Raw genomic sequence first — 27,887 nt, forward strand, 5'->3', positions numbered from 1 at the left:
CACAAGGGTTATCTGAGTTGGCCTGCTTTGCTGAAGGTATTCAAGCAAGAATATTATTGAAGCCCTAGGTAAGCTCAGAATGTTTCATTGATTTATTCAACAAATGTGTATAGAACATCTACTATGAATATCTACTGTATTCCAGGCGTTGTGCTAAAGACTGGGAATATAGTAATAAAGAGGATAAATACCATTTCTGCCTTGTAAGGAGACAAGACCTAAATTACATACTAAATCACCAAAGTTAACAACGATTGGGCAATTTTGATCTGAAACTGTTCAAAGTACTTTACTCATTTAATCCTCACAACAACTGTATGAAGTAGATATTATTACCTGATTTTTTTATAGATGAGGAAACTGAGGCACAGAGAGGTTCAACTACTTGTCCAAGGACACAGAACTAGTTAGTGTCAGTCAGAATTCAAATGTAGGCAGTCTGGTTCCAGAGTCCATAAACTAGGTTATATAGCCTTTTATGCTAAACTATACTGCTAAATAATTTAAAACTTACATTTCTCATAAATGCTAACATGAAAAGCCCACTCTCTACTGAATGTACAATTTTATCACAATTCTAAGCTTCTCATTATATCATATTCATACCACAATATACTTATTTTGTTCATACTTTCAGGGAGGGAGTTTCTTTCAAATAAGGAAGAGGAAATTGGACACTTATCAATTGTTTTAGTTTGACTATGAGACCAGTTTCTACTGGAAGTAACATAAACTCACGCTGAAATACTTTGAACATTAATGATTACTGTAACAGTGTTCCAGAGAAAAGTCCACACTAGTACCCACCACTAGGGACAGCAGATGTTTTCCAAATCCAAGCATGCTTTAAATCTTGTGATCAGAGCTGTAACTACTTTCTGTTCACTTTAATAACTTAACAAGAAAGAGTAAAAACAGTTCCTCTTATCACCAAAGGAAACACTGGAAAAGTAAAGAAAGGTACAGGGAGAGATAAATGAAGTGTTGGAATTGCCAATAAGTAATATCATCATCAATTATTATTGCTAAGTAACTTACAATGTACTAAAGGCTGTTCAAAGCATTTTGCCTGTAAAAACACATCTAATCCTTACAAACCCTATGGGAATTGCTGTACTTATTTCACAGATGCGGGAAATGAGATAGAGAGGTTACAGAACATATCCAATATCACAAAGCTAATAAGTGGCAGAATGTGAACTGCTATATCATATAGCAGGAATTAATGTAAAAGTCATCTTGCTTTAGGGATAACTTCAACTATGTAAAAATAAAAATGGGAAAATTACTGGGGTGATGTTAAATGAAGAGAAACTTACTTTATCTTCAAAAGTCTTAAAGGGTCCTATTTGTGACAATGTATTATAGACACCGAAAAACAACTAGAACTCCAAGAAGCGTATTTGGCTGTGGATTTCTCACTAGATGCTTCCTTCTCCCATTTCCACTCTCACCTGTTTTAGGTAGCTTCTCTCCCTTTCGCATCTTCAAAGAAACAGAATACAATTATTTGTCTAATGCAGATGACTGCACCTAAGAGTTTGATCTCTATAGTTCCAGAAAACAAAAAGCGGAATCAACAATAGATTCATGCTCCCATATGAATTTGTATTCTTGACCTCTAAGTGAATTTGAAAATGGTGATTAAATATACTTTAAAACCCCCTCAAACTTCAGCTTCCATAACAGTTTTACCACGTTGGTTCTCCCAGGATCTTTCAGACTGCTCCTTGTATTCATCTCATCCGTCTTTTAACATGAGTTTTCCCCTTTTGGTCCAGTAAGTGGATATTCCTTGAGATTTACTTCTTGACCCCTGAGAGTAGGTACTGAAGTTAGAAAAAGACCTAAGTTGGAATCCTGATCTCTTATGCTTCAATTGCTTAATGGTTAACCTGCTGAGGTCTTATTTTCTTAATCTGTAAGATCAGGGCCATAATAATTCAAACTGCTATTGACAAAAATCAAATGAATAAAGTGAAACTGCCTGGTATATGTTCATGAAACACTCATTTCTCACCTTTTCTGTTTATATGTTCTACTCTCATTTTCTTTTTTTTTTATTTAAAGATTTTATTTATTTGAGATAGAAAGAGTGAGAGAGAGAGAGAGCGTGAATGGGGGCTCCCCACTGAGCAGGGAGCCCGACATGGGGCTTGATCCCAGGATCCTGAGATCATGACCTGAGCTGAAGTCTGACACTTAACTGACTGAGCCACCCAGGTGCCCTTCTACTCTCATTTTCAAGAGATTTTTTTAACCTACTTTTCAAGTTTTTTTTTTTTTAAAGATTTTATTTATTTATTTGACAGAGATAGAGACAGCCAGTGAGAGAGGGAACACAAGCAGGGGGAGTGGAAGAGGAAGAAGCAGGTTCATAGTGGAGGAGCCTGATGTGGGGCTCGATCCCACAACGCCGGGATCACGCCCTGAGCCGAAGGCAGACGCTTAACCGCTGTGCCACCCAGGCGCCCCTACTTTTCAAGTTTTAACTACCCTTTATGGGTATAACTGACAAATTTATATCTTAATATCTTACTTCTTCTTAAAGTGTTGCAACCACAATTTCTACTCTAATATCCTCCAGTCACCATGAACTCACTCAGTGTGGCTGATTCTTCCATAACCAGTTGTCTTAGTCCTTCTATTTCTATTAGTGAGGCCATCAAGTCCCATTCTTCAAGTCTCGGCATCATCTTTGACAGATAATCTCACGTTCCCGGATCTTAGAACTGGTCAATCACTGATTTTCTTATTTCTTAAAACCCTTCTCTCCTTGAACCTTTTCCACTGCTACCATATTAGTTTACCAGCACCCCAAAGGCCTCCTCAGTCTGGTCCTCAGCATCCTTCATGAAACCCCCGCTCCAGACAAACTGATGTGTCTACCATTTGAATGTCTCCTGTACACTCTTGCTTCAAGTATTAAGTCAAGTCACTTTCTCATTTCACGTGCTAATCTACATGATCATCTTCCCCCCTCTCCCAACTACTACTCTTTAAAACATTAAAGCACAGTTTTTTGGAGGAATTTGAGTAAAACGTTACTTTTCCATAATCTTCTGCAGTGCCAAAATGCTGCCAAATGTTACCCATTCTTCTTTCCTTCTAAATGACATTTATTTCCCTAAGTATGCTCCTTGAAATGCTTACCTGTCATGATTTTGTTGTAGTTGTGTAAGGAAAAAAAAGGTGGTCTGTTGTCAAATTAGGTTTCAGAGGTGCGAGATTAAACAGGCAAATAGGCTCCTTTATTGCAGGACTTCTCACAATTTAAAAAATGCTAAATTATTAGTTTCTCCATTATCATTATTATTTGACTTGAAAGTATTCCTTTCTCATCTCACTACAAGCTTGACCCAGCTCCATACCACTACTCTCTTTTGAACTGAGTATGTTTTCTGCTTTAAAAATCAGATCCATTTTTCATCCCAGCCTGTTGATTCTCAATCTACTTCTTCAGAGAAATATATGCTTCTTTTATTTCACTATCTTTATTTCCTAAAAATGATACCCAGGCCAAGAGTTCTAAGTAGTATGTCTTACATTTAGAAATTCATAGACATAGGTAGTAATGTGTTGGGGGCATGCATGTTAATAGGAAAAAACATGGCATGTTTTCCTGAAGAGTGAGGTTTCACTCAAAGATTTTTTTTGGAAAACATTTTCTATGATAAAAAATGTAGAATGCAGACTATTTTAAAAGAAAACAATACGTGTTTCAGGAAATTTCCACATTTGCCTTTGTTTGTTTTTAAAGATTTATCCACTGATTTTTAAAGAGAGAGAGAATGAGCAGGAGGGGCAGAGGGAGAGGGAGATAGAATCCCAAGCAGCCTCCACCCTGAGCGTGGGGCCAACGCCGGCCAATCTCACAACCCAAGATCACAACCTGAGCTGAAACCAAGAGTCAGACACTCAAACGACTGTGCCACCCAGGCGCCCCTCCACATTTGCTTGTGGAAGCCCTTTAGACTACATCTCACACCCCTCTGGTATGCATTCAAATTCCTCTGTCCTAAAGGTATTCCCAAGGAAAAGCCCAAGAACCACTGTAGTAGGTCAGTGGAGAGGAAGGGTAGGGAAGAGAATTACTTAGAAAATGTTTCCTTTGTCCTACACTAAATTCTTTACATAGAGTATCTTTCTCAATGTCTGCAATGACACTGCAAAAAGGCATTATTTCATTAACTGTATAGAAGAGAGACTTCAGAGAGGTTAACGTATCCTAAGCTGCAACACTGACAAGTGGTTAAAAGGTTTTACTACATAATGTTGGAGTGATAAAGAAGACACGTTTATCACAGAAATATTATGACTGCTGATTTCCATGAGAAAAAAAAATAACTAGGAATCACTCTTTTAAAATAACTTATCACCATGTGAGATTTTAAGTTTAAATGTAGATCTTGACATAAATGAAGCACCTATTTCCTTGTAAACCCTTTTAGTGGTACTAATGAGTATCTAGATATCCAGAAGTATTGTTAGAATGACCGTTTAAGTTTCAGTTAATGGAAACTAGGGAAGAAACTTAAGCCTTTAATATTTATAAATTTTATATATTATTTATTTACTAGCACATTTCCTCTCAAATAAAAGCAATGCCTACTACCAATTTAAGATTTTCGGCAGTTATGTTATATGAATAATACTGAAAAGACTTTAAAGGATTTCAGAAAGTAAACCTGAAGATTTTGAAACTGAGGGGTTAAACTATAAATCCAAAGCATGAGGCTTAATTTTTTTCATAGCATGCTGCCAGTTAAATCTGTAATCTGAATCTTCATGCACTCAAAAAAACCAGATGGCTCTTACTTTAAGAAAACCTAGTACATGATATATAGATTCACCAAATTGACTTATTGCAGAATCTCTCAAAATAGGCAGCTTCCTGGGTAGATTTTAATTTAGACACTTTACAAACAAACAGACAAATATGCTTATACAACTTTCTGGAATATACCCATTGGGCAAGTCCCCGAACAGAAAAAAAAAAAAAAATCACAGGATATACCAAGAAAGATTACTTTAAAATAAACATGTTATTAAAAATACTATCCTTGTTAAAAAGTGCCCAAATTAGTCTTTGTTATTATTAATAAGAATTATGGTTTCACAGATAATGGAATACAAAATCCTTTGTATATATATATATTTTTTGTGAGGAGTCTTAAAAGAGTGTCAACTTACAATGTACACAGTTACTAAATATACATACAATTCAAAATTCCTATTTTCTTACACGGCAATGATTGAAGTATGACTATTCAATTTACTGACTCTATTAATTATAGGCTTTCAAATAAAAGTAAAATCCTTTTATTAAAGACAGATATGACAGTAAGTATCAGTGATTAGTACTTTCATTATTCTTTAATATATTAAATCTCCTATTTAAAGGTTTCTTAAATACAGGGCAAAGTCATATGTATAGACCTAAAGGCAAAAATCTCAAAAATGGAAGAAGGAATATAAATCAAAATGAAGTAATAACGAAGAATGAAAATCTCCCCCCCCTTACTGCGCAAATTAAAGGAACAGTTATTTCCCTATAGTATACCTTCTCTGAACAACATGCATTTAAGAAAAGTAATTCAGGAAGATAACTAACTGAAAGTATAAACCCAGATGAAATGTCTTTTTCTTTTGTGAGGTAGCTGAACATCAGTCTAAATATTCTAATTTTGAAAAACCAAAGTTCCTACTTTTAGCACATTTCTAAGTTACCATGGTTAGCTGAAGAACTAAAAAGGGAAAAGAATTAAGAGCCAGAAAAGAGACCGAGTCTTGTGAGAAAATTCAATCTATAAATTCAATCTGCCTTAAATTGATAATTACTAAATGGCTTAGAAATACAAGAATGGTAAATAATTTACCTTTCTTAATTGGGAAAACAGACAATATAAATAAACCTAACTAGCAAATAATGTCAAGTTTTCAAAACAAAAAAATCCTTAAACAGTGCAAGAACATCCATTTGTAAGCACTCCGTTAATGAAATAAGAAAGATTTGATGTATTAAGGAAGCAGGCTTACAATTCTAGGTTCCCGCACCGTTACTTTTTTTTTTTTAATGTATTTTACTCATAAGGATATTGCAATAAGAAGGAGAAATCTATACTGGAATCATAATCTAACAAAAAAAGCAACCTAACCATCACATTTACATTAAAAAATTAGCAACTTTTTTCACAATGAATTATTTTTTTAAATATGAAACTACTTAAAAAGATTCATATACACAGAGTAAAAAACCACATAATTAAAAATTAAATAAATGTGCCTAATGGCATTTCTTAATGGCTTCCCTAAAAACTAAGTGTCAAATTCTCTTAGGTTGCGTTTCGTTTTTTACAAAGCTCAAAGTAGGCCTTAGATCTCAGAAATCCATGTAACACACAAATCTCTACTCATCATACTCACAAGGCTTTAGTTTTTCTTCCTCATTAGTCAATACTATATAGTCTTTTCTCCTGAAAACCTGAAAGGCTTCTTCTTACTCACTGGTCATGTTGTTATCAGATCTCACACGTCAGTAATGATCCATCCACACTTTAATCTTCTCCAGCCAGCTCTTCACACTGCCCAGAACTTACTGTGCATTACAGGTGAGACTTCTTACAGCAGATGTCGATCATGGTCCCAAAGCACAAGTGATGCTCCCCAAGGAGCTTAGAACCCCTAACAACATCACCTGCTTCTTTTTATATCCAGAGAGGCAGTGTGATATTTGCTTTGAACAGCTAATGATTTCAAGAAAGACTACACAGACGAGCTCTTTTCATGAGATTGCCTGACAGAAGCTTATCCTTTCAGAATACTGCAGCAAATATAGATTGTATGAGTCCCTTAGGGAAAAAAAATGTTTTTATATAATTTTTCTCTGTGGCGCAGTTTAGTTTACCCTTCTGTTAGAGCAAACTGCTGGAAAAACTGGTTCTTAGGTTTCTAATGGCGCAGCATTAACATAGTGAATGATTCACGGATGTTCTTAACATTCAGGAGTAACACGGAAGGCTAGCAATGCAGCCCAGGTCCAGAGCTGATGAATGGTGCAGTGCTGCTGTTGTCATAGCAACCGAGAGGAAAAAAGCAGCACCATATAAGGAGCTGTGACATGGATTCTGGGAACAATTTATATTAAAAAGCTGTAAGCTCCTCATGCCTTAAAGCTATAAACTCCTCTCTTGCTAATTCCTCCTCCCATTTTTCTGTTCTGAATTCCTTTTTTTTTTTTTTAAAGATTTTATTTATTTATTCAACGGAGATAGAAACAGCCAGCGAGAGAGGGAACACAAGCAGGGGGAGTGGGAGAGGAAGAAGCAGGCTCACAGCGGAGGAGCCTGATGTGGGGCTCGATCCCATAACGCCGGGATCACGTCCTGAGCCGGAGGCAGACGCCCAACCACTGTGCCACCCAGGCGCCCCGTGTTCTGAATTCCTAAATCAGAAGTGTGTGAACAAATATTGCAAAATACAGTACCTAAGTAGACACAAAAAAACCACATACTGAGGTAACTAAAAAGATTAATAACACTTCAGCAAGCTAACATGTGCCTGTGGTATCTTCATAATTTATTGGGTTAAATGGTAAAATTAGACAGTGATAAGTAAAGAACTGTCTAGAATGTGATAGCAGAAAATTTATTTTTAAACACTTAGAGATACTAAAAACCTGACTAAATGTCTTTCATTCAGATGGTAGCTTCAAATACACCAAAACTAGAGAACCATCAATTGACTGATACAGGAGCAATGATATTAATTTCAAAGACAGGCAAACTACCTCCTATATTCCTTCTAGAGACAGAAAGATTCAAAAGACACAAACTTCCCTAAAAATGCCCATAGCCTTTACTTATGACCAAGGAAATTCCTTGTGTCAATCACTGGTGAGACAGGGTTACTGTTCCACCCCATGCTTCTAAAGGTCTTTCCCTATTGGCCCTGGAGAACCTTTCTCGTGACAGTTTCTCCTGTGAGAATCTAGGAATCCAGAAGAGTCCCTTCCCTTCCAGCGGACAAAATTAGTGGCAAAAAAGAATCATGGGAGGGGCGCCTGGGTGGCACAGCGGTTAAGCGTCTGCCTTCGGCTCAGGGCGTGATCCCGGCGTTATGGGATCGAGCCCCACATCAGGCTCCTCCGCTAGGAGCCTGCTTCTTCCTCTCCCACTCCCCCTGCTTGTGTTCCCTCTCTCGCTGGCTGTCTCTATCTCTGTCGAATGAATAAATAAAATCTTAAAAAAAAAAAAAAGAATCATGGGAGAAGAGAAAACTAGGATAGTGTTGATGCGTAAGCTGAGCAGTGGTTATGGTACTCTCCCTGCAGTAGTCCAGACACAGCTCTGAGCCACGTTTTATTAGGGTTCTAGAGCAGGATCCACTGGTGCTGTCCATCTATGGAGAGAGGGCAATTCTACATGAAATTGTTCTGTATCATATGGATGCATGCTTCCTTCCTAGCACAGTGTATTTAATGAAATGTTAAGATACAAAATAAAGCAAAACAATTAAGTAAAACATTTATTACAATGTTCTCTTATGTGGACAGCACTGCCAGTATAACAATAATTCCGGTATAATTACATATTTGTTAGTTGTGGATTTATGATATTTTAAGCTTCATAAATGATAATAACCTTAATACAATGTGAATGAAAAGGACTGCAATTTAATAGAAAGGACACCTGGGTGGCTCAGTCGGTTAAGCATCTGCCTTTGGTTCAGGTCATGATCCCAGGGTCCTGGGATCGAGTCCCACATCGGGCTCCTTGCTCAGCAGGGAGCCTGCTTCTCCCTCTGCCTGCCGCTCCCCCTGCTTGTGCTCTTGCTCTCTCTCCCTCTCTCTAAGAAATAAATAAAATCTTAAAAAAAGAAAAGAAAAGAAAAGAAAGGATACACCCCTGTCTTCTGATTATAGTTGTAATAATGGCTTAGTTGCTTACAAGACATAACCCTAAGTCACTTAATTCCAATACTTAAACTCATCAGCAGTAAAGTCTGAGTAATAACATATTTTCTACTTCTTCCTAAAGCAACTATAGAAATAAAATAAAATAATGTAAAGCCTTGAAATTCTAAAAATCTGTTATCTTATTTAAAAATACCCAATTAAGCAAAACAGTGAAGATAAAATGGGAAAATAGATTTTAATAGACTCAGCAGACAGAAAATGGACCATAAGAGAAAACATATTTCAAGCTAGTTTTTATGTTTGATTGAATGTACGGTCTCATCACACTGCACATATTTGTTGCAAGGAGCCATTTCATTTTTAAATTAGGGTAAACAGAGATGCTGTGGACTGATGTTAAAGGATTATTTAAGATAATCATGTAAAAGTAATTCCACTACCCCAATATGACTTATTCATGTCTTTAGAAAATTATAACTTGGAGGTAAAAAAGAATAAGCAATTTTGATAGAATGATAATACTAAACAACAGGCAAAGTGAGAAACATGTTTCAAATTACTTTCAATTTCTCCTTATCTCACCTAACTAGAAAACCTTAGGGCAAACCTAAAAATAAGTATTTACGTTAGATTTAAAAATTCCACAGACAGCATACCTCAAATTCTCTTTCCTTGATAATCTAACCCCTTCTCTCTGGTAAAGTTTAAAATCAAATACTGTCTTTCCACAATGGTTATTTTTGTAGGAAATTCTCTTTAGTTGTTACTTTTAGAATACCAAGAACTCAATACCTGTAGGAAAAAGAGGGCAAGTCCACATCTGTCCCAAATCAAGTTGAGCGGATCCATGCATTAGAAGGATTCTAAAATAATTTTGTAAAAAAATGCAAACTTTCACAAATAATCACTTTCCACTGACATTCATTTTAATGTTGTTTATGCTCTATAGGAGCTGATGGGGAAGTGGACATGGTTGAGGTACTTTAGAAGACAAAATACATAGGTTTTATTTTGTTTTTATAAAAATGGGTTTAAGATAAGAGTAGAGAAAGATTTAAGGTGCTGAATTATTTCCTTGGCTACTAATTTTTAACTGCCTTATGCTTTATATAGGTAAACCATTCTAAAACTTACACAGAGTTTTATATTATTTTTCTTTTTTCAATCTTCCCCCTTCAGAAACTTCCTCAAAGGAGTAATCATCAGTGCTAAACTCTGTAGTGTTTAAAGGTAGGGTAATACTTATGAAGAGGTGAATATACAAAATCCTTTTTTTTTTTTTCCCACAGAAGTAAGAAAGTAATCTATCCTACTTGTTATAGCAATTCAAGCTTTGGTCTGATTTCTTCCTTCCCTTCCCCTTCTCTTCTCTTCTCTTCTCTTTTCTTTTCTTTTCTTTTCTTTTCTTTTCTTTTCTTTCCTTCCTTCCTTCCTTCCTTCCTTCCTTCCTTCCTTCCTTCCTTCCTTCCTTCCTTCCTCTCTTTCTTTCTTTCTTTCTTTCTTTCTTTTTCTTTCTTTTTTTGTAGGTTCCATGCCCAGCATGGAGCCCAACACAGGGCTTGAACTCATGACCCTGAAATGAGATCAAAAGTTGAATGCTTAACCAACTGAGCCACCCAGGTACCCCTTCAAGCTTTGGCCAGATTTCTAATGTTGGCTTTTTCCTTTCTTAGGAATGACTACTGCTCCAAATTAGAACTTCAACTGGCAACAGTACAATGGTGACTAAGAGAAGAGAAAGAAATATATTCCTACACACCATATAATGTGGCCTCTACATGTAAGACAACTATTCATCTGATGGTCAATAAAAGAGTAAGATAAACTGGCAGGCTGGACATATTGAAAAGCAGTATTTGTTCACTGAATGCCATGAATGATATTTAAAGGACCTCTGAGGATAATTTTCATTATATACAGTTTTTACTTGGTATGTTGACTCTATTACCTACCCCAGGAATAAAATTTCCCAAATGTGTGATGTTACCTCTAAATTATAACCTCAACATCTGAAAAAGATCATTTGATGGCAGGTGGCTCTTTCAGAACTTTTTTACTGATTAGAACATAAAAGAGCATACTGAGCTACAAGATATAAATACCAAATCTTCTTCCTCTCATTTAATTCATTAAGTGAACCTGAATTTATGAAATTCATGGAGAGATATAGATGTATATATAATTTTTTAAATTTAATCACTTTAGAAGCCAAAAATATTGACTTAACCAGAAAGGGAAGAAAAATATAGATGTTGAGTCAACTCTGCTATGTATCAGAACACTGTTCATTATGCTGTCTAAACAAAACAGACCATTCATACACATAGACAATTCCAAAATGGCCATATCTCTTATTTTTAATGTAGCCAGTGACATGAAAGAATAAATGACAAGAAGATGATGTATTTATAATAAAGAAAATGTCCTTTGGAGCATTCTGCCCTCTGGTGTTTAAAATGTTCATCAGAGAGGGAGTAGTCTGTCACGCCACATGTTTATTACTTTTGTGGGCTGATACATCAATTTGGGCACATAATTTTCTACAATGAGAAAACAACATGGTTGAACATTCTAAGGTCTGTTACTATAATGGCAATATATATTCTGTGCTAGGCTATTATCCCATACTATAATTTACTTCCTGTTTGGAGGGTCACTGAGAGGTTTTCTTTTGAATCATGGATATGGATCATGGATAAGTATCATGGATACTTATTTGCCTTTCACAATGCTTTGTGAATGAGATGTATTCCTGATGACCAATACTATTTAGTTTTTACATTCAACATCTGACACTTTGTGAACTGCTTACATTCCACAGTAGGTAGGCAGATAAGCAAGTAAGGAAATAGGGTCAATTAAGCATAAAACACAGACTTTCTAGGAACAGTGGCATAAAATTGTGGTGAGTTATTTGGGGAAAATCACAGAAGGCATGCACAATGAAGTTTTTTTTTCCCTGTAACCTCCATGGTATTTTAAAAGTGGTATCTGGGACACGTGGCTGGCTCAGTTGGTAGTGTGTCCAACTCTTGATCTCGAGGTTTTAAGTTTGAGCCCCACTTTGGGTGCAGAGACTACTTAAAAATAAAACTTAAAAAAAATGAAAGTGATATCCAGCTCTTAGAACAACCATATACCTTCTAAAAAGCATATCAGAAATTATTAACCAAGTGATTGCCAACTTTTCCACCTGTTAGGATTACTTTTATTATTTTCTCTATTTATATAGACAATATTTTGAAAGATTTTATGTATCAAAAATTTTATTAAACAATGATATAATAACTATTTACTGAAGTTTCAAATAAATGTGAACTGATCACAGTAAGGTGATATAATTTCATCCAAAGCAAAGTAAGCTAGCCCATGTAATTTTATAAGTAAACGTGTATTTTCCTTGAGACTTTTTTAAATACTGAGGATTATATCCAGCATATGATAGTGAATGTTACAGACCTTAATGATGGTAAGGATAATGATATTTAAAAAGTAAGTAACCGGGGCGCCTGGGTGGCTCAGTCAGTTAAGCATCTGACTCTTGATTTCAAGCTCAGGTCATTATCTCAGGGTCCTGGGATCAAGCACCCCCTAGAGCTCCACACTGAGTGGGGAGTCTGCTTAGGATTCTCTCTCTCCCTCTGCCCCTCCCCCAACTTGTGCTAGCTAAATAAATAAATAAATCCTTTAAAAATATAAAGTAACTATCAAATCATATTTATATTTTATAACAGTAAGTGCTAGGCACTTAGAGAAACTTTACAAACATTTCCGTATTCTCTCAGCCCTATGGTATTATTACTCTTATTGTACGTATGAGGAAACAGAGGCTCAAAAGAATTAATCCATACAGATATACAGCTTACAAATGAATGAATATGGAATTTTAAACTGGTTTTTTGTCCAAGAGAGCCTGGCTCTTGACCAGTATGGTACTATCAGTTCTTTCAGGGCTAGAGTTCTGAGCCTTAATTCTGCCACATTATAGATATATCTATACCTTTATTCCATAAAGATCTGCCAAAAACATTACTTTATGGTGTGCTATCTTTGTCAAACATCTTTCTTGATGTTGACCACCTGGCTCCTAGACTCTGCCTGTCATCTGCTCCTATATTCCCTTCCCTTGGATTAACAGGGTCTACCCCCTTCCTGTGATACACAATTACTTACTGCTGATCATCCTAATATTTAGGGTGTGTTTAGGTCTCCACTTGGTGATGGCTACCAGACTGCATCTTACTAAATTGCCTTCTCTGCCTCAGATCCTACGTGTCCCTGGTTTGACCTTTCAGTGGGCCACTATTCTAATAGGAATGCTGGATAAAGTCAAATCTACATTTCATATTTTAGGCAAGCAGATTTCTTAAAAAAAAAAATGCAAAGAAAAGAAGCTGTGAGCCAATGGTCAGTAATTCTAAGAGGGATACAGCTTCAGAGTACAGGTTAAAAATTAATAAGTAATTTATACAATCACAAATGTACAGAAAAATATAAAGAAATAAATATGGCCATACCAGGAATTTTCTGATAAAGACAGACCTATGTCCAAAACAGAAATATACAGAGAGAGAAGGACATAATCAAAGATGAAGAGTGGAAAACCCTCTAATTATATTGTTAAGGAAGAACAGAGCCCAAGCTGAGAAGAGCTATGTTTCTAAGACAGCATAAAGGATTGTTGGAATATTTTTGGAATAAAAAGATGGACAAGGGAAGGCCAGATCCAGTGCATGAGAAAGAGAACAAAAGAAATGATTCTAAGCTTCCATTTATATGAATCAGCTGCTATGAGCTAAACTCTATGTTCTTGACATACATAACACCTTATTCAATCCATATATTACCCTGTGAGGCAGAAATAACAAAAATGATAATAATAATAATACAGATAAGCAAACTTGCTCAGAGTAGATAAGTGAATTGACCAAGTCATACAGCTAATATACAGCAGAGTCAGGGCTTGAACTCAAGTATAACTGACTCCAAAGTTTGCCGTGCTTAACAATATCCTGCCTCCAACCAAGAGACATAGAACAATTACTCAACCCTTAATTTCCTTTAATCTTTTCCACCAAGGAAAATATATTTAAACTAAGAAGGGTAGATTCTTCTTAACATTGTTAAGAATTACTGAAGTGTAAGTTATGACTTATGAAGATAAGTTATAAAAAACATATACTCAAAATCCAGGCCCACACAATTGACATTTGAGTTCTACAAGAACATGAGGATAGGAACATGAAAATACTAACAGCAGTCTGTGCAAAACCATCCAGAAAATTAGGAGGGCTACAGGACTAGATAGCAGCAAAATATGGGTGTGAAATAGTTTATATGAAATCTTTACAAAGGGAGAAACACTAGGAGTCAATAAGGGATCAGAAGGAAAAGAAATTCTAAAATAACCTCATGTCCATTTTGATATAGAACATGAGGGAAATAACACAGATATAGTGCCATCTTGATACTGGGACAGGCCTTAAATGAAGTTCTGTAAGCTATAGAAAAGCAGATCTGATAGAAGCTTTCCAGGATATAAAGGACTGCCATGGGAAAGAGGAGGTTCATTTATGTCATACAGCTTAACAGACAGTACTAGAACTAATCAGCAGGAGCAACAGAGGAGCAGATTTCCATCCATGTAAATCAGAATATTGACAGTAAAAACTATTCAACAAAGGAATGGGCTATACTACAAAGTAGAAAGTTTGCCCTCATTGAAAGTCTTCACACAGAAGCTATTGACTATTCACTTAGACTGCTCTGAAAACTAAATTTGCTCCCATATGTAAAGCGCTTAATATTGTCTGGAACATAGAAACAACTCAATACACATAATCTATTATTATGATTACTATTATTATCACTTAAATGTATAGTAAAACTTGCCTATAAAATCATCTGTGCCTGTTGGCTCTTAGGGATCTTTAATTTGTATGGTAACAGGGCTTGTCATATTTGTATGTCAATTACAGTTTGTTTTCTTCCATGTCCTCTAGCTTTTTTTTTTTTTTAAGGTATGTATGTACAATCAAGTAATCTCTACACCCAATGTGGGCCTCAACTAATGACCCCAAGATCAAGAGTCACATGCTCTACCAACTGAACCAGCCAGGCACCACTATTTCCTCTAATTTTTTATGTTATTTTGCTGTAAAGCTGCATAACTATATTCTCTTATAATAAGAAAACATTATCAATGACTATTTCATTCTTTATTCTATGTGTTACATATATTATTTATCTTTCCTCTCTCCTCTCTTCTTCACTTCGATCATTCCTCTCAAAGATTTTTCTATTCTCTTAGTCTTTCCAATAAACTTGCTGTGTCTTCACTGATCAAGAAGTTTTGTTTTTAATTTTATTCATTTCTGCTTTTAATTTTGGTTATTTATTTTATGTTAAGTTGTTCTACTATCTCCTTGAGTTAAATGATTAATAAAATTACTTTCTGTATTTGTTTTCAAATAATAGCATTCAAGCATATATAAATATACATAAATGCACAATGGAAAAAAGGAAAAAATAGATCAATTATATGTATGGTGTGTAATACTTTCTGAAGATATAAACCATGTTTTATTTCAACTATAATAATTAAATAGAAATATAACATGATCCAGTAATTTCACTACTGGGTATTTACCCAAAGAAAATGAAAACACTAATTCAAAAAGATCTATGTACCCCTATGTTTACTGCAGCATTATTTACAATAGCCAAGATATAGAAACAACTCAAGTGTCCACTGATATGATAGATGACCATAAAAAAAAAAAGAGATCTTGCCAGCTGCAACAACATGGATGGACCCAGAGTATTATGCTAAGTGAAGTAAGTCAGAGAAAGACAATATCATATGATATCATTGATATGTAGAATCTAGGACACAAAACAAATGACTAAACAAACAAAAAGCAGAAACAGACCCATAAATACAGAAAACAAACTGATGGTTGGCAAAGGTGGTGGGGGGCGAGCAGTGAAAGGATAAATAAAGTGGGTGTAGGGGAGGGAGATACAGGCTTCCAGTTATGGAATAAGTAAGTCATAGGGATAAAAGGTACAGCATAGGGAATACAGTCAATGGTACCATAGTAATGATTATGGTGACAGATGGTAGCTACACTTGTGGTGAGCACAGCATAATATACAGACTTGTCAAATCACTATGTTATAATACCTGAAACTAATATAACATTGTGTGTCAAGTATACTTCCATCAAAAAAATCAACTATAATAATTTGAACATTCTGATAATTAAATATATCAAAAATAAAATGAACTGCCAAAAATTTTATAATATAAAATATTATTAAATATTTAATAGAAAAAAATAACATGTCTATACTTGCAATTTATGAACTAAGGCAAATGCAGAAGTAGAAAAATGTTAATATTACCTTTGGGATGATTTCAAAAGGGCTACTTTTAAAGAAATTCATTTCAGCACTTACATTACCACTATCCTAATAATAAATCATTATAATTGTTAAAAAGAATCTGTACCGTGATAGTTTAAAAGTTACTTGAATTATAAAGTAAAATCATCTACAAAACTATATTAGTGCTAATTAAATTGGTAAAAATTGCATCAAGTTTTAAACTATGAAATACTTCAAATCATAATAGAGACCAATTATTAATCCCTAAGCACCAGAGGAGCAGTAAGAAGTACATAAAGAATACAAAAGAATGTATTATCAGTTATTAGTTAACACCACTCACATCACTGAGAAGACCTACAAGAAATATTAAAAGACTTTCTATTTAAATAGATTAAGTCACCACTGATATATTCATACAGCTCACAAAGACTCACTACGTTGGGTCTTTTTTCCTGAATATCACTCTGATTGGATGTGTCATTTTTTTTTTTTTTGGATGTGTCGTTCATTAACAGAGTAGAAAGTATGAAACTATTAAGTTCAAGAGCCATGTGAAGACTACTGTAGCAAACACTATAAGCTGGTTTACTCAACCTCTTCCAACTTGTGTTCCTATACTACTATGGCTAGAAAGCCAAAAATCTACATTTTCCAGATTCCCTTAAGTTAAGGTACGGATATGTAGCCTAGGATTTTACCAGTAGGATGTACCTACCCTTCCGTGCCTGCGATGACAAAGTAAGAGAATGCCATATACCAGGTCAGCAGGTTTAGTGATGTGATTTCTAAGTCCACATCATTAAATTCAAACTAGAAGGAGATGAAGAACTGTAATAGGTAAAAATAGAGTTGTGAAAACTGACACAAGAGTCTGTGATTATAGTAGAGAAGAGAAAAACTGTAATGGTTTGGGTACATGGTGTAGGAGCTAACTGCTACATCTCCAATAGGTCACCTAAGATATATTAGAGTCTAGTTCAGCTTTCCATGTTCATAGTAACAACTCTAAGTCATCAAGAAAAGGTTAAATTGAGCATATAAGAACCCATTTTTTAAAAGATGCCCTTCTAAAATGTGGGGGTTTTTTTTGTTTGTTTGTTTTTTAGTGATCTGAAGAGATAAACTCTTAATACTACTAAAAAAATAATTATCTACAGTAACTCCTCAGGGCAGTGGTTCTCAGACTTTAGTGAGCAAAACAGACTGCCAAAAATAGAGATCCTTGGGCTCTAGATGTAATAGACACAATCTGTGAAGTGAGGTTGATTAGGTAAATTTGGATACTCTGGAATTTGCATTTTTCAAAGAAGTACTCCCAGCATTTCCAATGCAAGTGGTCTAGGGACCCACTGTCCATAAGCATTTTACATAGGTGAAGATTTTACTATAGTATTGTAGTCACAAATTTGATCTCCCTCTTTTTTTTCTTTTTTTCGTGTGTGAATGTTGTGTGTTGGAGAAGGTACATAAAATTAGAAGAAAAGCATCCATTACTCAATGTCTACATGCCAGGCTGTGTGTATAGGCATCTCACTTCATTTTAACAGCAACTTTGTGAAGGTAAATTTATCATATTTTTGTATCAGAGGAAACCAAAGGAGGTATAAATTAACTAACATACTTTGTATAACACAACCAGAAAGAGGCAATGCTGGGATTCAGCTTAGTTTAAGAGCAGAGCCCATTTATTTTCATTATACTTGTGGTTCTTAAACTTGAGGAATTGATGAGGAGGCTTTAAAGGTGGACCTCTGGGCTCTTCACACTGGTTTCAATCCTACAAGAACACCACTGCCCATGCATTTTGTTACCTGAAGCCAGACACACTAATACACTGCTCTTCCAAGTGACAAATTCATTTGCTTTTCCTTTTTTTTTTTTTTTAAGGATTTCATTTATTCACTCCAGAGACAGATAAAGAGACAGAAAACAGGAGCAGAGAGAGAGGGACAAGCAGACTCCAAGCTGAGCACACAGCCCCAAGCAGGGCTCGATCCCACGACCCCAAGATCATGACCCGTGCTGAAACCAAGAGCTGAATGCTTAACCAACTGAGCTATCTAGGCACCCCTCATTTGCTTTTTCTATGATAAGATATAAGTTTTTGTGTGTGAGAAAGTCTCCATGTATAAATCTTTTAACCTGACAGAAACAAAACCACCTCTTAAGAAAAATGTAAAAATAATTTGTTATTCTGGCCCCTCCATTAAGGAACATTGCAGCATTTTTGCAAACTTTCCCTAGTAGTGGTTGAATAGGGGCAGGAAGACAGGACTACTATATTTCAATGAAATATATACAACGATACTACAGCTGCTATAAATAATCTTACTATAAATAAAAACTACAAAACTATAAATAATAGTTCCACCTGTATGAGTGACTTCCATTCAATTATGAAAATAATTAGTAGAACAGAGTTATTTTCTTACATATAAATTCTTAGGTTAAGTTCTTAAAAATCTAAAAAGAGAATTGTGTTGGAAATCCAGCATGTGTAAATATCACAAAAGGATTCTTTATTTGGTAATACATGTTGACTTTTAGTTGCTCAAAATATATATACTGAAAAAGACTCTCTCCTTAACTAAGTTTTGTCAGGCTCCTTTCTATTGTGCCTCCTCCTTGAACCTTACCCTCAAGCCTGCAGTCTAGCTCAGTAGCAGCAGGGATCCTGGTAAGTCCCTTTAATGAGAATCCCTCCACCCTTTTCTGATCACCCTGGCCAATCCAGCAACAATCCTGTTAAACTGGCTTTAGCAAAAGTCTCCCTACCCTTGAAGTCTCCCTCTTCGTAATTTTCCATCCACCTTGCTGCCCTCCTCACCTTGTTCCTTGGCTACAAATCCTTGGCTTTCTTTACTGAATTTAGAATTGAGCCCAGTTCTACACTAAGATCTCTTTTCTCCATTGCAATAGTTCCTTAGTATTTCCTACAGTCCAGCTCTGGTTTTAACAGTACTGACTGATGATAACTGAAATTACCTAAATTGAATTAAGTAATAACCCCTTAACATTCTATACTTTTGGTCTGGAAGACTACAGGGACAGCAATGGAAGTAAGAGCCCCCTTTTCTCCACTCCTGCCACTGGAATTTACAACAGCATAATCTTTAACCCATAAAACTAGAGAATCTGAATTAGAAACAGTAATGAGGTCCAGACCTAGTTTAATTAGTACTATCATTCCAAAGAGCTTAAAAGTCTTCATATACATTTTCTCATTTAACCTTAAAAAAACAGAGATTCTGGGGCTCCAGATTTAATGAGACAGAATCTCTGAAGTGAGGTTGATTAGGTAAATCCAGATGCTCGGATCTGCATTTTCCAAACAAGTATTCCCAGTATTTCTAATGTCAGTGGTCTAGAGACCACACAGTGAGATATTTGGTAAGATACTTTATCCATACAGAAATTAAAATAGAAATATTTAACATTAGCAATGATGGAGCTTAGACTACCATACATATTTACTATATTTTTTAATCTAATAAAATTCACTATATCTTGAATTCTAATATTTTTTCTAAAATTGCAAGATATTTACTCATACTACAGAATCATGAGTACACTGCAATAAATCAGACTATGAAGACTAACATTCTCTATGCTCTTTATATTTTCAAAATGGCTTTTCAATAATTCTCTCAAGATTGTTTCCATTTTATCCAAGATAATAAATGAGAAGAAAAGTAACATTTATTCAATCTTTATTATGTATTAGGTTTTAAGAAATCTTATTCAATCTTCACAGGAACCCGGTATTTTTTTCTAACAATAAAATTCACTAAAGTACATCTTGAATTCCAGTGCTTCCAAAAATTGCAAGGTAATTATCATGTGAAAAATGTATCATAAGTACACTAAAATATATCAGAATATGTAGACTAATCTTATGTACAGGCTGTTTTTAATGTCAAAATAGCTTTAAATCTTTTTCCCAGGATGTATCCTATACAAGTCAATGATTCCTTTTTAATAATGATAAAAATAATATTTTGGCCATAGCTAGCATCTAAAGTAACTAGGCTATAGCATGATCAGATGGGTTATTGCGACTTATTAACCATCTAAATTGGACTGCCACACAATCATTCCAATCAATGTAGCAAATACTTTTTAAATTAGGCCAAAAGAAATTTCCCAAAGACTAGATATTAAGCCATTGGATAGCAGTATTTGAAGGTTACTCCTCAGAAAAGAGAAAGGGCTTACTTAAGGTAATTAAGTAAATTACTTGAAGATCACCTTCCAAAGGCTCAGAACTCATATTTAACAGAGCTGATGGAAAATCACCCAAATCTCTTCTAGAATTATAATAAATGTGGCTAACATTTGTTGACTACTTATTCTTTGTCAGATACGGTCTCATGAGCTTTGTACATACCAACTCATCCAGTTCTTGTAATAGTCCTATTAGCCCTATTTTAGAAATAAGGAAAGTGAAGTACAAAGACTTTTAGCAAATTAGCTTAAGTTTACACAGTTAAGAAATGGCAGTCAGGGTCCATTTTGTTATACTGCCTTGTAAGACTTAAGATTTTACACGTGGTAAAAAAATACAAAATTATAGAGAGGTACACAACAGAATTCATCATCCCTCTTCCACTTTTGGGTTAGAGTTACTAAACCTCCACACCACCACCAAATGTATGCGTGCGTGCATGTGTGTGTGTGTGTGTCACAGAAATGGATTGCGATTAGTGATAAATGTTTAGATTTTAGTTTTTACTATACATATATATAGATATATACATACATACATGTTTCAAACTTGTTCAAATTTATTTGTAAAATAAACTCTGCAATAAAATTACTATGTCAAGGATTATGTACATCACAATTTTTTAAAAAAGATTTTATTTATTTAAAAGAAAGCATGTGCACGTGCAACCGGAGCTGAAATTATTGAGTCAGAGGCTTAACGATTGAGCTACCTAGGCACCCCTGTGCATTACAATTTTGATACACACTATCAAACTGCCCTACAAAAAGGTTGCAATGATTTATAATCCTACCAAAAATGTGAATACTCAAAATTTAACTTTACTAAACTTACAGTATATATAATAGGCAAACAATAAATTCAGTAAGTGTTGAATGAATGAACTATTGACACTCCTAATTATCTATATCTTAAGAAGTATGCTTGAGGGGCTTTGGGATATTATGAACAAGAACATCCTGAAAAGAGCACTGAGCAAGAATCTAGAGAACTGGGGCAAAGCCATCACCACAGTAACAGGGGTCAATGGTGTCTCTGCATACTTTCCTCCATACCTTCCCACTGCACAGCAATATCCAAATAAGTCAAATGAACCTTGAAGCCTGCCCAACCTCAGGTCTTCTAGTTTTCCTTTAATGCTTAAACCATTTGGCTGTATCTTCTGTCCCTTGGAATAAAAAAGTCTTAACTGATATACCAAATGGGTTGTCATCTACACCTGTGTGAAGGACTAAGATAAATACATTAGGAGTACAAAGTTTCTATAATAAAAATGATAGGAAAATGTTAGTTATTCCTTCATGCTATCTCACAAGATAAAAAACAAAAAAAAAAGATTTTCTTTTCACCACTCTATTAACTTATTAGAAGTTAAAGATAGATTTAAAGATCAGGAAAACACACAAGGTTAATGAACATAGCATACTTAAGTCCCTCATATGCCATTCTTTACACATTTGCCAACATGATCTGATAAAAAGGTAAATCAGATCACATTATTTCTCATTCTGGCTCTGCTTAAAATCCCACAGTTAGGTTCCTTACCATGACCTAAAACCCTGGTTTCTGCCTACCTCCTCAATTATTTTCTACTACCCTCCCCTCTGACTTATTCTGCTGAAACCACACTTGCTTTCTTTCCATTCCTTGAACACGCCAATACCTCTTTCTGCTTTAGGACTTTTGTTCTGGCTGTTCCCTCTGCCTAAAAGGTTCTGATCTCCGGATCTTCCCATGACTGGCTTCTTTTTGTTATTCACACCTCTGTTCAAATACCTCCTCTTCTGACTCTCCCTGATGACTCCACAGAAAGAAATCCTACCTCCACTCCACTCTCCCTCTATCCCATTTCCTATTTTATTACCCTCATATTACTTGTCACTATCTAAAATTTTTCACCACTCTCTTAAGTGAGTCTAGAACAGTGTTTGGCATATTATGGATCCTAAACAAATATTTGCTCAACAATAATTAGGTGAAAAGCCCAGAAAAACAATAAACTACTTTGACTACAGTAAAGACAGGGACTAAATATTAGAAAGTCAAAAAGGAAACAGAATAAGATGATTATTCTGGTCCTACTTACTCAGTTTGGTTAGTAATATGAATACAAAGAACTTAAGGTAATTGGAAGTTTAAATGTGTGGAAATGGATAAATCAGTAAGTGTAGTGCTAATGGCTGGCTTAAATTAATGCATTTTGTGAAAAACCATTCTCTGGAGGACATTTACTTATGGTCAGCAAATATTTCTCTATACAACTTTCTTTTTAGTTATTCATAACAAAATATAACTAGGAAAGGAAAGATAACTCATAAATCTACTAACTAAGGTTTTAAATTTAAATTTCAAAGTAATTTCGTTCTACGTTAAACCAAAAAATTCTTATCATCTGCTTCACTTGGCAGAAAATTGGCCACGGAAAATGTTCATGGTATCCTTTTTCAGAAGACAGATTTCTCTCATTCAGGAATTTTAAAATGCATCCTCAATCTTTAAATTCTTAGGCCTTTGACAGTCTCTTCAACAAAATTATTTGATAGCATTCAAATACTTCAAACATTAAAAAGTTAAAACTGAATAGTTCACACATGTAATTAACCAAGTATGCCTCTTATTTCTGCTCCCCGATCTCACCTCTGTGATATCAGGCATATAATTGACTTTGTTATTGAATGTACTTTTCTTTTAATAAAATTCCCTGTTTAAGTTGAAGCTTAAACTGGGATAGGCAAATGGGATAGGAAAACTTAAACTGGGAAAGGCAAATGGGATAGGAACCTCAGGCAACCCAGTTCATTTCTGCAAGGAAACAGAACTTTCCCTGCCAACTCTTCCAATGTGTGATAAATGAAGACCATCACTTGAGAGCCATCTTATATTTGGTTAATTGTATTTTCAGTAATCAGTGATATCTTAAACTGCAAGTAAAAGGGGAGATTTCTAAGCAAAGACATTTTATTCAAGTCCAACCACATAAAATTTATCCTATTTTTAGATGACAGAGGGAATAAATATTTCAGTAAAATGTTACTAGGCTATTTTACTGATTTTTATTTAAGGACCCGAGAATCAAAGTAGATTTTGACTCAGTTATCTGAAAAAGCCTAAAAACAATAAATGTAGGAGGCATGACTTATGCCTTGTGGAACTAAAGAATAAAGAAATACTATTAATTTTCATGAAAATCAAAAGCATTGTAAAGTTCTCATTCAAAATAGATGAAGTCTAAAAATTCCATTTTCCCTTCTCTCCTCCTGTTTTCTTTTGAATTGTCATATAACAATCAAACCTCCCCACTGTCGAACTCAGTGCCAGACATATAGGAGGCAGTTAATGTATCCTTTCGGAATGACTTAATTTCTTGCCCCAAACACTCATAACCCACCAATACCAGTCAACTTAACGATACCGGATATATAGATAATGTTAAAAGAAACCTAAGAAAAATGGCCCAGGCTTACATATTTTCACATGTAAGTATCTTTCAACATATTAAAATTTCTTCTCTGAAAAAGCTTAAAAGGACAAAAGTTCATTCCATAAGACACAGTTTCACACCTAATCACTTGATCTGAATGGGTAATATATACTGTGAGATCATATTAAAAGTCAGTGTAATCCACAGCTTATGAATTATAGTTAATATCCTAAGAAGCTGGAGGAATTGTACAATGGGAGAGGAAAGTATCTAAATCAGCTTTTAGAAATAGATGTGCAATATACAGATTAGGATTAAAAACAGAAAACACGACTGATGTACCTTTGCTGAACTTTGAAGCTCTTATTATTCTAAAATTACAATATCTCCATCTGTTAATCTGACATGAGCAAGCTGATAAATGAAATCAGAACAACAGTGTATTCTGGCAAAACTGGAAATTTCCTGAAAGCCTAGAAAAATATGTCCACAACAGATGGATCACTTAGAAAATAAATACATCAATCTGTCAAACTGAGTACTATTCTAATTCCCTAAATTAAAATCAGTAGGAGTTCCACTTTCCAAGAGTCTGTGACATTAGGAAGGCCAAAAAGGTAAAACCTAAAGATGCACATAAACATATCGGATATGACCTAAAGTGTCATACTGTTAGGTTTCCTGTTAAACATACTAAATTTAGGTAAAGTCCTTACCAGTTAACTTCTTCACAGGTTGGAGCCGAACACTGATAGACTGATGTGTGAGTAAGGGGGAGGATGGAAGAGAGCGAGACATGCCCTCCATAATCCGAATGTGCTGCATACCTTCACTCACTGGAAGTGGTGGAACGGCGTAGTCTGGCTCAAAAGCACAGTCGCTTTCTGTGGAGATGCCACCTGTTAAGATAGAAAAGGACGGAACGAAAGAGCTAGTAAGAAAAGATTCTTCCTTCTCTGTTAAAATTTACCTTTTAAGATAATTCAGAACATCATATACCCATGCTGATTTTCACTGTGAGATGCCAAATAAGGTATTTTCAACACCTACATTCATTTCTATACTTACTGGATGGACACTTAACACCAGGCTTAGCACTAGGAAATTAAACATGGATAAAACGAGGTTCCTCCTTATAAGGGGCTCACCGCCTCATGAATGATACAGTCCCATAAAGAAATAATTATGGTACAATGCAGTGAGTGTTACAATTAGAGAACTGGACTTCAGGTTGTTTTCCCTGATAAGAAATATAAAAGAAGATATTCACTTGCTTGATAATCCAATATGTGCAATTGCTAGTAGGATCACTGTAACTCTATTTCTTACCCCCTTCTCCAAGAAAGTATGTGAAAATACAAGTAGGAAAGACTGACATTATTATACGGTGATTTTTGAATCTGCTTTGATATTTTAAAAAGATTAAGTTATATGCTATGTATTTCCACCTATAAAGTGTTGACTTCTACTTCCAATAACGGCAGATTATGTACCTCAGACCAACTTTTCCCTAAGAAAAACTAGAACCATACACATGTTTAACAATCTTCCTGAAGGCACTGAAGAGTTAATAGCATGATGAAGGATTACAAGAAGAAAAAGAAAAAAAAAAAAGAAAAAGACTGAAGCCTGGCGTTTGGGGCTCCTTTTTACTTAATGGCATCTGAAAGGCTAAGAAGCTACTGACAGTTTTAAAGAGCTGGAAGGACAAATATTGAAATGCGAACAAAACCAAGATACAGACGGGGAGCTAGTAAAACTCCAACATTTTTGTTTGGAAGCCCAAAGGGCTACATTCTAGGAGTAAGTATGAACCAAAGCTAGTCCGGCCTTTTACAGGAATAAAGCTCAGCTCCAAATGTCTACCACAAAATTAAATTAAGGCAGTCTTGGATTGCTAATGCCTGCCAAAAACTAACACAAATCTTAGAGGAAGATATTGTCATAGGTCTCAAATTACTTCTACAATTTTTCATACACAGTATCTGACCCTTAGTTAACAAAAACAAAGAGGTAAAACAATATGAAAAAAGTAAATCAGAAAGACCATTCAAAAGAGATAGTCTCATAAGGGATACATATTCTGGAGCAATGAGGCACAGAATTTAAAGTAGTATACTTAATTAACATCAGAAAAACTAAAATAATTTGAAATAAATTTAACCAAGGAGGTGAAAGATCTTCACACTGAAAACTATAAGACATTAATGAAAGATACTGAAGAATAAGTGGAAAGATATCCCAAGTTCATGGACTAGAAGAATTAGTATTGTTAAAATGTCCATACAACCCAAAGTCATCTATAGGTTCAATGGGACCCCTATCAAAATTCCAATAGCATTTTTTACAGAAGTAGAAAGAAGCAATTCTAAAATTTACATGAAATTGCAAAAGACCCTAAGTAACCACAGCAATTCTGAGAGAGAGAAAAACAAAATGGTAGGCATCACAGTTCCTAATTTCAAAGTATCTTACAAAGCTATAGCAATCAAAACAATTTGGTGGTAGCATAAAAACAGAAAGCCTAGAAATAAACCCACACATATATGGTCAACTAATCTTTGACACGGGCACCAAGGATACACAACAGGGAAATAACAGTCTCTTGAATAAACAGTGCCAGGAAAACTGAAAAGCCACATGCAAAAGAATGAAATTGGATCCTTATCTTACACTATATACAAAAATCAACTGAAAAATGGGTTAAAGACTTAAACATAAGACCTAATACCATAAAACTCCTAGATAAAAACACAGGAGAAAAACTCCTTGAAACTGGTCTTGGCAATGATTTTTTGGATTTGATTCCAAAAGCAGAGGCAACAAAAGCAAAAGTAAGCGGGTGAGACTACATTAAATGGAAAGGTTTCTGCACAGCAAAGTAAACTATCAACAAAATGAAAAAGCAACCTATGGAACTGGAGAAAATATTTGCAAACTATACATCCTTAGGGATTAATATCCAAAATACATAAGAAACTCATACTCAATAGCAAAAAAAATAAACAACCTAATTATAGAATGGGTAAAAGACGTGAATGAAAATTTTTCCAAAGTAGACATACAAACAGCCAACAGGTACGTAAAAAGGTGTTCAACATCACTAACCATCAGGGAAATGCAAATCAAAACCATTATGAGATATCACCTCACACCTGTTAGGACAGCAATTATCAAAAAGTCAAAAGATAACAGGTGTTGGCATTGATGTGGAGAAAAGGGATTCCTTGTACTCTGTTTGTGGTGACGTTGGTACAACCATTATGTATAACAGCATGGAGGATCCTCAAAAAATTAAAAATAGAACTACCACATGATCAAGCAATCCTACTTCTGAGTATATAACAAAAGGAAATACAACTATCATTCCAAAGAGAGATTTGCACTCCCATGCTCACCGCAGCATTATTCATAGTAGCCACGATTTGGAAACGACTTCAGTGTCTGTCAAAAGATGGATGAAGAAAATGTGATTTTACACACACACACACACACACACACACACACACATGTTATTTGTTCATAAAAGAGAAGGAAATCGTGCCGCTTAAAACAACATGGATGAATCTGGAAAACATTATGCTAACTCAACTAAGCCAGAAACAGAAAGACAAATATTGCATAATCTCACTTATATGTGGAATCTAAAAAATAAAGCCAAACTCACAGTAAAGAGAAGTGAATGGTGGTTACCTGGGCTAAGGGGATGGGGGAAAAAGACAGATGTTGTTCAGTAATTAAATAAGTTTTGAAGACCTAATATACAGCATGATGACTATAGCTAATACTAATACTAATAATACACTGTATACTTTGTTTCCTGAGTAGATCTCAAGTGAACTCACACATGCACAAAAAGGGTAATTGTGTGAAGTGATGGATATTTAATTAGTGTGATTGTGGTAATCATTTCACAATGTATACATTTATCA

The 27,887-nt window shown here is 35.0% G+C and overlaps 1 protein-coding gene and 2 long non-coding RNA genes across 20 annotated transcripts in view; 2 read left to right on the forward strand and 1 right to left on the reverse strand.

Annotated features, from left to right (window-relative positions):
• LOC148107934 (uncharacterized) overlaps window positions 1-15,374 on the forward strand; it is a 126,857-nt gene extending 111,483 nt beyond the window's left edge. Inside the window, exon 3 of the long non-coding RNA XR_015721264.1 lies at window positions 10,591-15,374. This is a non-coding gene — a long non-coding RNA (uncharacterized LOC148107934). The remainder of the gene's footprint in view (window positions 1-10,590) is intronic.
• Window positions 1-27,887, reverse strand: part of TANC2 (tetratricopeptide repeat, ankyrin repeat and coiled-coil containing 2) — a 354,211-nt gene that overhangs the window by 200,835 nt on the left and 125,489 nt on the right. For 3 of the 18 annotated variants that reach the window (XM_045814340.2, XM_045814338.2, XM_045814336.2), the window contains exon 4: window positions 24,783-24,854. In XM_045814340.2, the coding sequence (XP_045670296.1) occupies window positions 24,783-24,854 (72 nt within the window). The other 15 variants (XM_087854229.1, XM_087854228.1, XM_045814334.2 and 12 more) reach the window with 9 other exon arrangements.
• The window catches only part of LOC148107935 (uncharacterized), a 31,290-nt gene continuing 28,237 nt past the window's right edge, over window positions 24,835-27,887 (forward strand). Inside the window, exon 1 of the long non-coding RNA XR_015721265.1 lies at window positions 24,835-24,889. This is a non-coding gene — a long non-coding RNA (uncharacterized LOC148107935). The remainder of the gene's footprint in view (window positions 24,890-27,887) is intronic.

This window comes from Ursus americanus, chromosome 23, assembly GCF_024610735.1.
Source record: "Ursus americanus isolate L20-20 chromosome 23, mUrsAme1.1.p, whole genome shotgun sequence".
Taxonomy (NCBI): Eukaryota; Metazoa; Chordata; class Mammalia; order Carnivora; family Ursidae; genus Ursus; species Ursus americanus.